Consider the following 16,676-nt stretch of genomic DNA (forward strand, 5'->3'; position numbering starts at 1 on the left):
CTCAGAGGACAAGAAACAACAGTATGATCAGCATAGTTAAGAGGCAATTCTTATACGGTAGAGAATGATTTGGTTCAGAAAACACTTCATAACTGGCACACTCCACAAGAACATGAGACCTCTGCTTCCCCAAGGAACAAAGAAAAAGAAGAAAGGGAATGCATGATTCCAATGGCCACAGAAAGCCCCACATGTCCTCATCATGCTTCTTAATCCATCCTGCGAGCGTAGGGCTAAGCTTTAGCTAACCATGATTGATTGATAAGAAAACGACTTGTAATGTTGAAGAAGGCAACTATATAAATATTTGCTGGATCACAGAACAGCAAAAAGAAGAATCTCAGAAAACAAGAGGAGAATGGTAAGTGTACAGCCAGACATGTGAGGTTGACATCAAACAATGTTGGGCAACAGAGAGAGCATCACCAATGAATCATCATCAGCCTTGCTTGTGCACTTACTTTTATACTGCACAGCTTCCCAGCACAAGCAACCAAATAGCATTACTAATTAAATCCATGAGGGCATTGAAAACCAAGGTTTCATATTCCATGATGTTTGATGACACTTTACATGCTTAGCTCATCCTTTTCCAGTTGTGCAACTTGCATAAAAAATTAAGAGGCTCCAAGCTATCATCGTCACCTCTTTTCAATCGATAACATGTAATACATAGATGCTATGGTACACGATTCAATATTGGAATAATGCAATGATTTCCAACAACAGCTTCTAACCTCCTCACCAAGACTTCGCCTTACATAAGTAGTGTCCCTTCATAATGCTTCAAAGAACGGATACATATTCGAGAAACAAGCACTGTTACCATGCATAAACATCAAAACTAAAAGCAAACTATTATCGTAGATGTAAGAAGAATAGCTTGAAAAGGTTGGTGGTGGTAAAGAACATTGATCTGAATAGCTAATATAATCCTTACAATATCAACTTACAAAAGATTTCGCGCCAAGCCCATTCCTGCAGATATGGAATATCAGCACAAATAAAATGAATGACTTCATGGAGCATCCGATAAATTTTTTTACTGATCACCATCAACCAAAATTGGATCCCGTAAAGTCGACATCAAGTTTCCAAACAAGGTAAGAGAGACATCCTAGAAACCTTGAAGGCCATATTCACCAAAAGAACACATCTAAGTTACAAAGCTAGAGAGGAATGCAACCCCAAATTAACATCATATTCTTTTTTATCAGAGAACCCACCAAGACTTGGTTTCAATTTTTACAATTTCCACACTACTTCCATGCAAAACATTATTATGCCTCATTACTCTGATATATGCATTAACGTTTTGTTTCCATTGGATACCTAGTACATTTGTAGATTCGAATGAAGCCAACGAAAAACCTAGTAATTCCTCCTGTGCTAGACTCTTACCATTTCTGGGAAAAATCCAATGTTGCTACAAATTTGAATAAACTTATCTTCATAGAGCAGTTAGAAGACAAATCTATCTGAAAGTGAAATTTTCAACAGGATTGAGGATACATATACAATATGTGCTTCCCATGTTTAGGATAAGCTTCATCAAGATTGACAGAGACTACGTACCACAAATATCTTTTATGGACTGAACAATTTCCCAATAGAACTTAAAAGTTCTAGAAAGGAAAGTTTAGCTCTCCATTAGACCTCTTGGAAGGCATTGCTTAAACACTAGCTTGCTTCACAAGGTTTGCCTAGTCAAACATCCATAACATATTTAACAGATAGGTCACATTTTTCTGCAGCAAGCCCTTCAGACTCCATGTTCACATCATTTGCTTAAAAAAGGACATACCAGCCTCCCGTCAATGCAGGATCCAAAGAGAATCTTCATACGCAAAGATAGGCCTTTTACATCACTCACGACTCTAAACCTGGTTTCTCTGTCACAAAGGAGAGACCTTAATTTTGTGCTTTCCATTTTCACATCATTTGCCAAGGGTTAAATTTTGTGCTTTTACATCACTCACGACTCTAAACTCCAATCAAGAAGTGAAATTTCTCGTCTTGTTCCCCAATTAATACAAATTCCAGAAAAGAAATAATTCGATGACCATGATATATCTTAATAATGAATCACACTGTAAGAGAAGAAGCGGGAGACCAGAAATAAGTCAAGGTAATTTCATCTAGAGATCCAATCGCATCCAAAAATTTGGGAACGATAAAGCAGTAAATGAACCAAAACCCCGATGAAGATCAAACTTTTAAAGGCGGTTAACGTCTCATCTACCTCAAGAGGCGGCCTTTCTAGGGCTGCGGCCCTCGCAGTCAGGGCTCTCGTCGAAGTTACGGGAGGGGTACTTGGCGGAGACGACGCCAACCTCGAACACCAGATCGTCGCCGGTGGAGCGTATCCCAGTAATGGACCACCAACGGAAGAAGGCCTTGACCCTGATGCCATCGAGGTCGGATATTCGGCGGTCCGCCAGCTTGCCGGTGATCCGGCGGGAATAGGTGGCGAGGTAGTTGTCCGGGGGGAGGGTGACGCGGCAACGGTCGTCGAGGTCGACGGCGAAGGCGCCGGAGGTGCGGTTGAGGGAGTAGGTGAGGACGTTGGTGGGGAGGAGGCCGACGGGGAACCCGCTGGTCCTGAGCTCGTCGTAAGCGGAACCAGATTTAAGGTCAGGATCTTGGGAGAAGGAGAGGAGGGCGAGCGAGAGGAACGAGACGAGGACGACGAGAACAGCTTCCGCCATGCTGTCGTTGCCTTCCCGATTTGGTCCACAGCGGGGCCGATGGAAACGATACTGTTCGATGGATTGCCTCCGAGGCCGAGTTGGAGTTTGGGGTCAAATATTGCGGGCGTGAAGAATGACTCGAGGAGATTACTATTTGCATTACCATTAAATCCTTCATATAGGTGGCAAATCACTTAATTAGAGGAGTCAAACTGAAATAGTATGAATTAGATGGCAAACAAATCATATATGCTTAATTAATGTACGGACTTAATTATAAAGAATACTTAATTAGGTTAATCTTCAAAACTGTTGTGGCTCTTGATCAAAGACTTACTCTCAAAACCATCCTCTTTCCCGAAGCGTTCATGCGAAGCACGGGAGTTCGGAGAGACCACAAGACAATGATGTTTTAGCTTTGAGCATCAATTACCTTGCGATACATAGAACGTCACCGACGTCGTTGTGTCAACGTCGTTGTGGCAGCAGCACAAACTAAAAGCACGTCAACAATTGGGTCGATTCACCACTGCCAAATAAAAAAACAGAGTCAATATCGATGGTGTTCATCAACTGTTGGGTTGCTCCACGACACCGAAGTCAAAAAGCAGAGTCATTATTAATGACTATATAGCGAGCAATCATTTCATGAGGCCACGCTAAAGTTGCCAACAACGTACAAATATGAAATAACACTAACTCGGCTAGAACGTAGCCTCCTCCATCACTCAGGGGTTCACTGTATCAATCTTTTATCTGTCTGTCCACAGAAATGCAAGAGCTTCTACCTAATCTCTTCTGATGTTTTGATGATTTTATACCATTTGAGTTCTGAACTCTGATACAGCAATAAAGGAGCCCTCCTCCTGTCTATGAAGTCATTAGTCCTAGCTAGCCTGAATCATCATCTGGAAAATCTCGAAAGTGCACAGGAGGAAGAGGATGACAGCAGATACCAAACATCTGTTGATATGGTTCACTGGCTTGCTTCGGAGAAGACTCATTTAGATTTTTTCTTCTCCTGAGCCCCCGATCCTGCAATTTTACACACAGGTTGATCCGGTGATTGAAGCAATTGGAGTCTAGGATGAACCTTCAGGTCTCGCATTACCAACTTCTGGCCCACATCCAATTCACTCAGATCAACATCGATGTATGGTGGAACAATGTCCGCAGGGCAAAGATACTTGACTGTCCTTTTTATGACATTCAAGTAGGAACCTGTTGAGTAAATAGAAAATGTCACATCATTTGTCCAATTAACTACAGAAAATGAATGTATTGGAAAACTAATTAAATATCTCGATGAAAACAAGCCAAGAGTCAAAGAGAACATTCAAATGAAATCCTGCTGTATGATCTATTCCACCTCACTGTGCTCACGGCTAAAACCTGAATATAACATATTGCTTCATAATTATAAGTGAATCATGAATATTTCCTTCATGATGTGAATTTATGCAAAAGAATTTCCTTTCATTGGTACATCTAAATATGTCTTAAAGTAGAAAAGCATGATAATCTGTAGTATGACTTTCAACTTACTAGACCGATTCTCCTAGGTATTTAACATTGGGTTTACTTTCCATCAAAGAAACATTTAGTCATGCGCACCTAAATGTCAGCATCATTACACTTTCCCCATCATCTTTTTGCACTTTAGTAAGTCTGGATTTGCAGATGCAAAGAGCAGAGATCCAGTTCATGAAAATCTCGCATCATACTGATTAGTCAGCTCTTCTCTATCATCAACCATTGCTCTAATCTGAACCACACTGCTTTCATAATTGCAGCAAAAAAGGTCTCTTATCCCCCTCAAATATTGAAACAGAAGTCCATGCTTTTTTATTTTCTCTTTCACCATTTATTTGTGGATTTAAGTATCATCCTACGTATACTGCACCTGTATATTTGCTACTATAGCAAAAAATTCAATAAACAAACAATATAATTACAACACTGACGTAAAAGAATGCTATAAACAATCTCAGATCAGCTCTAATTAAATGAAACCCAGTACTAATAATATGACTAAAAAAATCTTCCTCCTCTCTTTTTCATGCAACAGTGTTTGTTGTTAATGGTTATGGATCCAAATTCCAAAATCAGGAAGTCAAGATCCCAGGCAAGCGATCAGAGTAGCAATGATAAATCCCACGATATGTTTTTATGGAAGGAGAAATAGATTCTACCATGTAACTAACTTGAATGTGCTATGACTAACAATCCTGTTTTCTATCTAAAAATACAGCTATAGAGTTAATGAAATTATGAAAGTAACAAAAAATCAGACAATTACATTGAGAATACAGAGAAAGATCATAATGAATTTGTTATGGTTCAACTGAGAAAAATAGATACGTGAAACTATTCTTTTAAGAGCAATGAGCTCTCCAGACAAAAGTTGGTCCTTCTAAGTTTTAAGAAAGGGTCCAACAATTACTACATAATTCATTAAAGAAAATTATGGTGTGCATCCAACTTATTGTATTAAGAACGGCGAATAAAGAGAAATTTGAAAGTTAGCATATACTATACTTCCAGAAAATAAGTATTATACTTTAAAGAAATGGTTTGCATTATACAGCATCAAACATAAAACACAATGTACAGAGTTTAATACCCTTTCTAAGTCCAGGAGATGCATCTTCTCCTCTGAATACAAGAGGAACATCAACTTTTAACAATGCCGATGAAGGAGCTCTCAAAAATGTCACATTCAAGGGTGCATCAGTGGCCGAGTGGAGATGCAACTAACAAGATTCAAAGATCTCTTAGTTGGTAAGTCAAATCAAACAAAATATAATGCTGAGAGTAAGCGTTAGCCAGGGAGATGAGAAAGATAACTACCTTATTGATGTTTTCTTTTTGCACTTAGACTGGTGGAAAAAAGAGGAACTAGCTCATTTCTCCTCTAATTTTATTTTCAAGATTGGTGTTAATGATATAGCATGGCAGTGATCTCCATTTATTCAATTCCTTTCCTACACTATAGGCATCAACATTTTACCTGACAATATCTGTAGTTCATACCTCACATCCCTCCAAGAACCAAAGTGGGACACTAATGTATATAAACCTCATCTAGTCAAGAACCAAAGTGAGGATAGTAAAACAAATTTTAATTATATACATCCTTGACACTGACTTTGCTGTAACATAATTTACTTGAGCAGAAACCTGAGAAAACAAGGATACTTGTTTTTTACAAATCAAGCATGCTTTTTGTCATAATATTTGATCGAAAGAGAAAGGAAAATTGTTGCCAACAAAGATCCTACTTCGATCTTATCTCCATAAACAATTACACTAGATATCAATCTAAGAAATAAGCTATCGTCGCCCGCTTCTCATGCTAAATATTTTCAATGTCTTGTATAAGTTCGGGATGCCTAGAAAAGTATCGCTCTTTATTTCTTTCTTAAGGGAAAATAATTTGAAAAAGGAAGGAAGAAAAGTATAATAAGATTCGACCTTTCTCTACCAACCTTCCGTGGCAAGACGCGAACTTTTTCGATAAGATCCCCGGCGCCACCGAACTCCGAGCGCACCTCGAGCTCAAAAAGCCTGGAGAGAAAGAAAGACTGGCCTAAATGGTCAACAAGCTTCCGAACCTGCTTCGCCTGGACGGAGACGAGCCGCTTGTTCCCTCCCTCCTCCCCGTTCTCCTGCTCGAACACGATGCTGGGCACCCTCCCGGCCTTCCTCTCCTTCGCCGAAATGATCTTCCCGGAGGACGCCCGCGGGACCGCCATGATCGTCTCCGCGTGCTTCGGGTCGGGTCTCGGGAGCCCTTCCAGGTACTCGAGGGGGGCCAGAGGATCCAGCGGCGCCCCCTCCTTCGGGGTGATCGCCGCCGCATGTGAGAACGGGCGACGGTGGATGAGACTGAGCCGCAGAGTTTCCGACGAGCGGCGAAGCAACATCTTGCGCCCCTTTGCAGTTACACCAATCGGAATAGCCGACGACGGAAGGCGGCGAAGCGAACGTTGGAGGTGAGGAGAGGCGAAAGCGATGCGGTTTAGGTTTATGTTATAGGAGAGCATAAAGGTGGCATCACAGTAGTTTGGTGTCCATCGCATGGTTCAGATGAGGAGAGCATAAAGGTCGCATCACAGTCGTTTGATGTCCATCGCATGGTTCAGATGAAGCCATCAATGTTGCTCGCGGACCGATTTGCGCTAAGAGAACCTCTTCATCCAATTTCTAACAGTCATTAATCTTTTTATTTTTACTAATATTTATTGAAAATTTAAAATATTTGAATACGTTAAAGATAGTCAAACCAACGAAAATTGTATATGAGATCAAATATGTCCCTTGTTGAGTTAGTTATTTTTAGTTTATCCATTTTAGGAGCATAATACATATCATAATCTTCCAACTAATATAAGTTCGGACTATAACACTCGTTTTCTCATTGGCAGAGTATATTAGTTTTTACTCCCCCTTTCTCTTCGGACAAGAGACCTATAGCCCTCATGATCTTCTTAGGGCATCATTTTATTTATTTTTCCTATTTCAACTACTTACAAGTTTGTTTAGATAATTATAAAATAACAATAAAGCGTCTTGTGAAGATACCAATTATTCCCTGATTCATATTAAAAAAATTTTAATATGGTGATTGAATTTGATCCTAATGAGTTAAATAACTATAGAGGCTTGGCTAAACTGTGCCTACGATAAGTTCTTGGGTCACACACCATCGAAATTTTTCAGTATAGTTCTTTCAAGATTCTAAAAATTCTTACATGATATTCAAATTATTGTTATGATTTCTAGTTTCTTTTGCTTTTAATTTACTTAGTTGCAAATAATTGACATTCACTCACGATGATCTTAGTTCATCGGTGCCTAAGCCTCGATTATGCTTCCTTGGAAGGATAACTTTTAATCCTTAAACTAAATGGTTAAGGTTGCTCTGACCTGGATTCAGTTTCCAAGACTACCGCTTGAACTCTTTCACTTTAATATTCTTAGCAAAATTATTTTCAAGATTAGAAGACTGGTCAAGATCGATGAGATTGTCTTATCGTGATCAATAAGTAAGTTTGCTCGGGTCTCCATTCTAATTATTTTTTCTAAATCTCGATTTTTGGGTTAAGGAGAGCTTGTCAATTCTTTCAAATAATAGCATATGAGAATATCCTCAACATTTACTTTTGTCGTGCTATGGTTAGTCACCATTCTAATATCAACCCTATTGTCATTTTAGACTCCAACACCCTTGTGCCTTCAAATGATGGAGAAAATCAATACTAACTAGGCAAAAGTTGAAGACGAGTCCACTTATAACTTGTGAGTCAAAGGAGTTTAATGGAAGCCTAAGGGTTAAATGAGGGCCCCTACTATTTGTGTTGCAAAGCAACCTAGGTTGGGTCCAAAGTCTTTTTATTTTGGCTATCACTCACCCTTCGTAAAGCATCAACTCAAGCTGGACCATTGGGGTTCTTATAGTTGAATCGGTCTTTACTAGGTTTGGTGTATTCTCGATTATTAGGGTAGACTTTTTAGTGAATCTTAATATAATCCTAATAAAACTCTATTTATAATAGAATATGCTACCTAAGGAATCTCCTTGCAAACCTTGTCCTCTCCGTTGTTCCATGTCATTTATGTATTTTAGATACATGTTTATAAGTTATTATATGATTTGACTCAATTACCCTTTATGCTTATTGCACTACCTAAGAAAGGTGTTAAGGAGTTATTGCAATACTAGAACAAGCCTCTAAATAATCATACTCATGGTGTTATGAGTAGGAGCCTGATGTGGAAACCCTCAGCCACCCCCACTACATTTATCTCTAATCCTTTCATAGCTTTAAGCCAGTGTGTCGATAAGATGATCTACACATGAGACTCCTTAGCCTTCCCCTTTCAATATTAAGTCTGATTCTATCTTTAAGTCTCTTATTTGCATGATGTTAAAAGGCTTTTCACAATACCATGGAGGATGGCTGAGGGATAAGATGATCTCCTTTTAGATGAAGTTGCTTCAGAGTGGGTTAGGGTAGCAGACAGGTTGAAAGCTATAAGCAAGCCTCCTAAAATAGTCCCTTCTCCCTTATTCTTCCTTTCTATTACCTAGAGCAAAAAGAAGATGACGTTGCATCATAGTAACAGTGTACCACTCAATTTCTTGTTCTTAACTTACTCTGAAATTGTAAGAGCAAAATAAGAGATGGTCGAGTGCGACTTTATGCCCTCATAAAATCATTTAATCTTTCTTGTTTGACTATAGATTTTCAACACTAGTCTTATTGATTTAGGATTTTATGATAATTATTTTACTTAAGAGTAATAATCAATTTAGTACTACTAAGGTTTCTGTCATAATAGAGCCCTTGGTAACTCGACTTTTTTTATATAAGATTATTATCTAATATCTTGCCTATATTACTAATTAGTATTCTCCCCTCATCAATTCTACTATATTTGATATAAATAGATATAAAGCTAAGATTTTTTAGGTTTGAGCTTATTAGGTTGACTATCAACAAGTGGATCTCCATTCTAAACTCACTTATACTAGCAACCTATGAAAATATTGGGATCACAATCATAGCATCCTCAAAAAGACTATAGTTAATATCAATAATAAAATTGGTGCCCTTAAGGCTAGATAATCTTATGGCTTGCTAACTCCGAATAGCTTCTTTGTCTCTGTAATAAGCATTCGATCTAAAATAAATAATTTTATATTAAATGAGTGACTATATCCAAAATCAAATGAAATACCATTTTTTTTTAACCAAGTTACTATCCTCAAGAATAGAAAGAGACATATCAACCTCCTTAAAATAGATAATTATGGTCTCGTTTACAAAGATAAAGAAATCCTATCTAGTTTTCAAATTGATAGTTTGATCTTTAGTTTAATATGAGTTTGATATCTCCTATTGTCTAAAATTCCTTTAGTGCTCGACAATACTCATATGTGTGAACCTTTTTTTTATGTTGGAAATTATGAATTCTCATATCATTTTTCCAAAGCACTATCTCCTCGATCCAAACATTAAATCTATAACATACTTAAATTTAACAAAGGGTCTTAGCTATGTCATATTTTGGCACCTTCGTCTTCTTGATGGTATTATCGAATGCTTTTAAGATAAAATAACAAAGCTGTCAATTGAATCAAGAGTTAAAACAAATGTTTTCTTAGCAAAGCTAGAAAAATCATTATGATCAACTCTCTCATCAACTTAATTTTGACTCATACCTTTTTAAACTCCTGTATTTCAAGAAAAAAAAGTTAGAAATATAGGTCAATCACTAAGAACTTCAATGATTGCTCCAAACATAATAAATACAAGCTAATCAATTAAGATCATGATACCAATCCTAAATGCCATGGTGGCCTTGGTATATATGACCTAAATCTTATGAAAAAAATCATTAATACTAAACATATTTTACCTCTTTTGAATAATGAGAATACACATCTGGGATAATTATAACCCTATAAAAATGTATTTATGCTAGGCGTGGCCTCTCCAAACTTGTTAACCATGTTAAAAGAGGCTTAGAGGGACTCAAATCAAAGTGTGTTTGATCTTTAGATCACTATCTTTTAGTTGTTGGAATTATTTGATATCAATGTTGTTGAGAATATTACTTTTGCTTTTGATCTTTTTACAACAAGATACTAGGATTTGGATAAACTTATGACAATTTCATTCATTGTTCATTAATTGTATTCTTTGGATTCACGTATCATAGCTCCCTATGATGATGTTTGGATCAAGGGTTCTCTTACTACAAGCAATACTTATAGATATGTGAAGAATAACAAATAATAAGAAGAACAAAATTGAGATGGTTGGAAGGTGCTATAGTAGCTATGGGTTGCATCAAAGGTCAAAATATTCATTCCTTTGGAAGCTCTTTCCATGATTGAGTTATTTGTTAAATTTTTCCGTAAGCCTTGTTTGGTTTATCACCTTTGTGGTGACTTTGCCAATTCATTCTAGAATTTTCTGTATTAAATTTTTTTTTCTTCAAATCTTCAACCACTAGAAGGACTGGCCTCATCGAATTCAATGTTATGATCTATCAATACATAAGTGTCTTTGAATTCAAAGCTTCATCGCTAACTACCTTTGGTAGCTCTCACTTCTGCAACCACTATCCAAAAGTGTTTTTCTCTTATATTATAGGATTATCACTAACACAAATGATCTATATTTCTTTAATGTACATGAGGGGATCAAGCAACATATAGAGAGTATCTCCTTGTTTCTTGAACGTGTCAACTCTTTTGACTTAAATATTATTAGTTTTGAAGATATAGATATCGTTATCAAAGACATTTGCCTCATCAGCTCTCATGATGGAAGAACTACTTGTCATGTTTGAATGGCTTAAGGAGTTTGATTGAACTTTCTCGAGATCTGCTGGAATTTTTAACTTTCATTCACTTGCTTATTGAATATTATTTATTTTAAATATTTTGATGGATCTCTTAACATTGTAACTTATAGACATGTCAAATTTTATAGAATATTTTGACTAAAAAATATTTTTTTAAAAAAATAATAAATATTTTTTATTATTGATAAGATATATTTTGGTCCCTAGATGAGTCATCATCGACGTCACATGCCACAGACGTCAACTCGTTACAGAAGCTATTTCATCCCACAGAGGTCAGCAGTCACATCGAACCGAGGCACAACCAGTCCTTGCGCGATAGTATAAAAACCCCTGGCCAACACCCGGCAGAAGGGGGGTAGGAAAAATAAGATCGAGACAAGCAACACTCAGACTAACTTGCTCGTCGGATGGGCCAAAGTCGGGGAGCACCCGACGAAGGCCATTTTTGCAGGAAGGCGATCACCCCCGAGCGGCAAGCGTCTCAACCTAGGAATCGTCATCCAGTGCACGAGGACGCGCTGCCATACTGTCACGGACTTAGCTGGTTTTGCCTAAGTCGTGCGGCACCCTTGCGTGTCCGTCCGCAAAGGTCAGCCTCCCCGAAGCCTCCCATTGTCCCTTAGGACCACCAGAAGAGAGAACGGGTTAGAGAGAACGCCTCAATCGGGATCCACAAGCAAACATTTCCGAAAAATACTTCATCAACAATGCAAATTACAAACAGACTTTACAAACTCTGAACAGTGACACAACAAAGGGTAAAATGATCCATTACAGATCGAAGATCTCTCGCATATGTCCACATGACACAACCTTTATTTACAAGCCTAAAGAGGCCACCAACTCAACTAAAATGAGACTATTAAGCCTTCGATCGCCCCTCTATCTGTTGTACAAGGCATGAACATGCCAAAAGACACGGACATACATAAGAATTACATCAAACATCTTGTTTAGAAGTTTGTCCGTGATATTACGCCCCAAAGTCGGAGGGACGCGACCCATCACAAACGACACCTGGGTCAGCAGACCGAGGAACACTAATCAACACCCCCTCGCGAGGGCCCAGTCGACCCTGTTTGCCCCACCAGCGCCAACCAGCATTCCTTCCCGAGGGTGCGACCACCTCATCATCCTACCCACTCCACGAGAAGCTCCTGACATCAGCTCGCGGACCTAACCGTACTGACTCACCAGTCACGGTACTTTTGTTCACTAACAATTATTTTGGATTGGATATACAGATATTTTATTATCATTAAATTATATAAATAATTATATTTTAATTAAAGTAGATATATTAAAATTCTATATATGGTTTTAAAGAAGATCTTACCTTTTTTTTTTAATCACAAGGAAAGTGGTGGAGCCCATGAAGTTCCTCGTATTGGATCGGGTGGTGGAGAAGGTGGTGATCCGAATACCCCATTAGAACTACCTAAACCACGAGGAAATGACGGACGCGGAGCACGCACATGTCTCTACAACCCACTATAATTTATACAGGGCGATTAGTGCCCAAATTTGCTTCGTCTCGTTCTCTTGCTTTGCATTTGGGTTTGGATTGGGGTTTGCGTCAGTGAAACGGATCGGGGTTTCGTAAAGAGGGGTAGGAGAGGATCGATCCCCCACTCTTCTCGCCTCTTGGTTCGATCGATGGCGAGGAAGCGGAAATCGGAGGCGACGGGGCTCGATGAGGCCGATCGGACGCTGTACTCCACCTTCTGCGCTGCCGCTAATTCCCTCTCGCAGCTCTACACGCAGGCCATGAACCAGCAGAAGCTTGCCTTCCAGGCCGGCGAGCGTCATGCGCTGGTTAATTCCTCTCTCTCTCTCTCTCTCTCTCATGATCTTTTCCCTATCCTTGGAGGGTTTCTCAGATTCCTAAGTTGATGCTTGTTCTTTCTTCGTCTTCTTCTTATTGTAGAGTTCGATGATCACCATCATGGGCTAGGTTCTTAGATAGAATCGCTTGCTATGTAACAAGGTTCTCGTTGATAGAATGTGACTCTTTTTTTCTTTTCTATTGGATCCTCTTATGGCAGTTAAATTCTCACCTTTGTGTTTCCATTGGGTGGTTTGCTCAAATTTCCTTTTAGTCTTGTCTTGAGTGAAAAAAACCTTCGTGAACTTTCAGTTGTTCACATGAAGGGGATCCTTCGTTGTGGTTAACTTCAGGTCTTGTACTTGGGAGAGCTGGGGTCTGTTTACTGGTTTCCGCCTCTCCAAATAGATCTTTCGTTCTTGCTTGCAATTCCTAAAGAAGCAAGCAGTGCTTAATGCGAACGGGGGATATAGCTTGTCTCTTCAAATGAGTTTCTTGGTACCCAAGATTTGCTACAGAAGATCTTGAACATGGTTCTTTTAATCGACTTGATTCTTTATAAACAAGATTTTACATGGAGGGGGACAAAATGAAAAAGCAAATGGTAAATGCAATAAGAAAGAGAAGTGAATTATGGCCGATATTTGAAGTTTTCATCTGAAATTGCTGAATTTCAGCTACTGAGAGCCTTTACAAACGCTTAAGCTATATTCATTTTAGTTAATAGTGCTAACATGGTGATATGGGTTGTCCGTACACATTGGTAAGGAATAACTATCTGAGTTTCTTCTGAAAGGAGAATATGGTTGACACTTGGGATTATCAATCCACTTAATATACTATTTTCTAAAATGATAATTCACATGGATGTTCGCCATAGTTAGTTCTGTCTTTAAGAAATTAATTTGTATGTTGACCATCAAACATTTCAACTGGAGAAAAGATTCGCTTATGTCTTCTGCGTAAATCTTAATGACAAACTTTTTCTGACATGACTGATTTATCCTATTGTTTATTCTTATCGATGGGTTTGAGACAATCAACTTTAGTCTTCAAGTTGACTGTTGCATTGGCTACGAAGATGATTCTTTTCCTTGTTTGGTCTGTTGAAAAATGCATTTATTTCTCTCAATGTTTTTTCCTTTAGGAGAGATGACTCAATCTCTGTCAATTATGAAATGAGATGGTGTTGCAGGCAACATAGAAAGGAAGTAATTACATTTAGATAGGATGTCTAAGTCATGTATTTGAACCTCAGTCCTATGCCATTTTGGTAATCAATCAGACCAGTACGATCCCATTGATACCAAATGGGATATCAATCTGTACCATCTAGTATCGTCTAATTCATATTCGTATACGACCATATACTGGATCCTTGGTCGGACCGGTAATAAAACACCATGGTCTAATTATCCTTGGCTTTATTTACTTCATCTTATAGCTATCTACTTTGCTTCATCAAGTTAGCTTTTCTCAGTATAATTTGAGTAAATTCTAGTGGGTTATTATCTGATCACTAATCTAAATTAATGTTGATTAAAAATGTTTATGGGAGTTTTCTTGAAATAAGTTGGGTATGCAATTAACATTCTATTTTTAACAAAGAGCCCCAATTGGGGAAGTCATTGACTAGTTAAGTGATCTAATAAAATGCCTCTAAGGCAGATACATTACTATTCTCTTTTCTTTCCCCTTATCTGCCTTTTATTTGTTATTTCACTTGTTTTCCTTTTCTATCTTGTTTTTTCAACTTTATTTTCATAATGCACAGTTATTCTCTGCAGTTGGTGGAAACTAATAAGTATGATATTTATAACCCAGTTTCTAACCAATGACCCACCAATAAACAGTTTCTCCTTATTTAACAAACCAAATCCATGTTTGAGTTTTTCATTGACTTTGATATGTTTTCTCTAGTTGAAGTCGTATGCAATTGTTGGCTATTTAAAAATTTATATTTGTTAGGTACTCTTGAGTTCATTCATTTCATGTTTATGCAGGAGAAGCTTTATCAATGGATCGTGAGAAAGCATGAGGAAGGGTCAAGGATTACTGTATCTGATATAGTTACCCATATTCAGGTTCTATTATATTTATTTCCTATGTGATATTGTTGCTTCAACTTTCAACTATCATGTCATTTGATTTTCGATTTAATTTCCGGTACTTTTAGCACTAGTGTGACCCCATGTTAGCCCTTCATCGAGTGTAGGCTATAGTGTGAATTAGTATTCAAGTGGAGGAGTAACTTCCAAATCTCTTTTTTGGTGTTTGATACTTTGATTCAAAAAATGTTGCACCACATTCAAGTATTTGGCTTTTTATGCATCCCACTGTTGTGTGTACAATTAAAGTCATTTATAATCATTGCCTACAATGCACTTCTACCTTGTTAATATTAACATGAAAATCTTGCATGGTTTCTTCCGAAGTATCTATTATTGTCGAGCTTGCTCTGTCTGATTGCTATTGACTCGTAGAGTTCTGTGATTTGTACAACTTTAAGCATTACAAAGTGCTTCAAGATGATATTAGTTTAGAAGTATTCACTTTTTTTCTGGTGAACAATTGTATTCTGCTGTAAGCAGTTCTTTCTTTCTCTTTGTGTACTTTCTACTGACAAATGAATATATTTGTCTATCAGTTTATGTATATCTTTTTTCAGCAGTATAAAAGACAAACAAAATTCAATTTCTATAATCTGTTTGTTTTTCAATCAGAGTGAGATGGATTATACTGGAGAAGATGCATTAATCACTCCAAGATCACCATTCCAACATCAACACCAACAAACAACAATGCACATAGCAAACTCTGGTGTCCAACCTCCATCTGGTTTGTTTGGACAGCCAACAGTTGGACTTGCCCCCCGAAGTGGTCATGCTGATCAAGTGAAAAACTCAGTTTTCTCAAATGCCCTTTCCAGCCCTGTACGCAGGAGCCTTCAACCATATCAGCTTGCTCAAGGAAGTGGATTTTTTCCAAATGCTGATCTACAGACCGGAAATGCAGGAGCTAGAAACCAGGATTCAAATCAAAACCGGGAAGCTAATTCTCTCAGCTCCAACGATTCATCTATGGATAACGCAGAGAGCCCACCTCACGAATCTTATTGAGAACGCTTCTTGCCTTGTGATTCAAATCTAGTTCAAGAGCTTCAAACTACTGCAGCCTTCAATCTATGTTCTACTGTAATCTAAGAGGATACAAGAAAAGGCTAGTTGACGTCTGAACTAGATTTTATCAGCCAGTCGTGCCAAGCGATACATGTGGTTGCGAAGAATTCAAGTCGTATATAATGTGTGCTTTGATTGTCTCGTTACTCTCGAATGTCTCTCTGTATTACATTATGGACTTAAACGTGAGTTGTCCATTTTAGTTTTGTTTCTAAAACTGGTAATTGCTTTGTACATGAACAAGAGCTTCTTATATAAGTTGGTCCTGTATTCCTACAACTGATATATTTTATGCTATAGCATGTTTGAATGGGAATATCCAACCTTTGTCACACTCTTGCATCCTCGGTTTCTTAAAGATGAGGTGAACATGAAGTTTTGAATGCTTTCAACTCCATTATGAGTTGTTTGCGGTGACGAAGACCATCCGTTATCTGATGGCACCATCTGATCTGTGTCAATTGTGATGGTAATAAGTTAGTGTGGCAATTGATGTCTAATGATCAAGTACTGGATTATCTCGAACTATGATTAGAGCTGTAGTCTTGACCGAAGAAGGTCAGTCTCCTTCAGTGTGGATGTAATATTCCTATGCTATTC

At 38.1% G+C, this 16,676-nt stretch overlaps 3 protein-coding genes across 6 annotated transcripts; 1 reads left to right on the forward strand and 2 right to left on the reverse strand.

Moving 5' to 3' along the window:
* Nucleotides 1-79: 79 nt before the first annotated feature.
* Nucleotides 80-2,836, reverse strand: LOC135605573 (uncharacterized). 3 transcript variants are annotated; one of them, XM_065095825.1, is made up of 2 exons: nt 2,243-2,833; nt 80-219 (listed from the first exon to the last, which is right to left on the reverse strand). In XM_065095825.1, the coding sequence occupies exon 1, from the start codon at nt 2,706-2,708 to the stop codon at nt 2,244-2,246; it is 465 nt and encodes a 154-aa protein (XP_064951897.1). In that variant the 5' UTR covers nt 2,709-2,833; the 3' UTR covers nt 80-219; nt 2,243. The 3 variants fall into 3 exon arrangements, with proteins under 3 accessions (XP_064951897.1, XP_064951899.1, XP_064951898.1); XM_065095827.1 differs by lacking the exon at nt 80-219 and adding an exon at nt 767-784 and having other exon boundaries at nt 2,243-2,836; XM_065095826.1 differs by lacking the exon at nt 80-219 and adding an exon at nt 826-978 and having other exon boundaries at nt 2,243-2,836.
* A 454-nt stretch (nt 2,837-3,290) lies between these two features.
* Nucleotides 3,291-6,721, reverse strand: LOC103976032 (uncharacterized). Of its 2 annotated transcripts, XM_009391207.3 has the most exons (4): nt 6,179-6,721; nt 5,314-5,443; nt 3,802-3,911; nt 3,291-3,725 (listed from the first exon to the last, which is right to left on the reverse strand). In XM_009391207.3, exons 1-4 carry the CDS (start codon nt 6,614-6,616, stop codon nt 3,582-3,584), a joined length of 822 nt encoding a protein of 273 aa, XP_009389482.2. In that variant the 5' UTR covers nt 6,617-6,721; the 3' UTR covers nt 3,291-3,581. The 2 variants fall into 2 exon arrangements, with proteins under 2 accessions (XP_009389482.2, XP_009389483.2); XM_009391208.3 differs by having other exon boundaries at nt 3,291-3,911; nt 6,179-6,718.
* Nucleotides 6,722-12,577: 5,856 nt separating this feature from the next.
* LOC135605574 (uncharacterized) lies at nt 12,578-16,408 on the forward strand. Its single transcript, XM_065095828.1, has 3 exons — nt 12,578-12,887; nt 14,901-14,981; nt 15,621-16,408. The coding sequence occupies exons 1-3, from the start codon at nt 12,729-12,731 to the stop codon at nt 16,014-16,016; spliced, it is 636 nt and encodes a 211-aa protein (XP_064951900.1). The 5' UTR covers nt 12,578-12,728; the 3' UTR covers nt 16,017-16,408.
* The last annotated feature ends 268 nt before the right edge of the window (nt 16,409-16,676 follow it).

Source organism: Musa acuminata, chromosome BXJ2-2 (genome assembly GCF_036884655.1).
Source record: "Musa acuminata AAA Group cultivar baxijiao chromosome BXJ2-2, Cavendish_Baxijiao_AAA, whole genome shotgun sequence".
NCBI lineage: Eukaryota > Viridiplantae > Streptophyta > Magnoliopsida > Zingiberales > Musaceae > Musa > Musa acuminata.

Coding starts and splice junctions, on each gene's coding strand:
- LOC135605574 (XM_065095828.1), top strand. CDS start 12,729: ATGGCGAGGAAGCGGAAATCGGAGGCGACGGGGCTCGATGAGGCCGAT. Junction 12,888..14,900: donor CCGGCGAGCGTCATGCGCTG/GTTAATTCCTCT, acceptor ATGTTTATGCAG/GAGAAGCTTTATCAATGGAT. Junction 14,982..15,620: donor ATATAGTTACCCATATTCAG/GTTCTATTATAT, acceptor TTTTTCAATCAG/AGTGAGATGGATTATACTGG.
- LOC135605573 (XM_065095825.1), bottom strand. CDS start 2,708: ATGGCGGAAGCTGTTCTCGTCGTCCTCGTCTCGTTCCTCTCGCTCGCC.
- LOC103976032 (XM_009391207.3), bottom strand. CDS start 6,616: ATGTTGCTTCGCCGCTCGTCGGAAACTCTGCGGCTCAGTCTCATCCAC. Junction 5,444..6,178: donor TTCGCGTCTTGCCACGGAAG/GTTGGTAGAGAA, acceptor GAATCTTGTTAG/TTGCATCTCCACTCGGCCAC. Junction 3,726..3,801: donor TGGATGTGGGCCAGAAGTTG/GTAATGCGAGAC, acceptor GTAAAATTGCAG/GATCGGGGGCTCAGGAGAAG.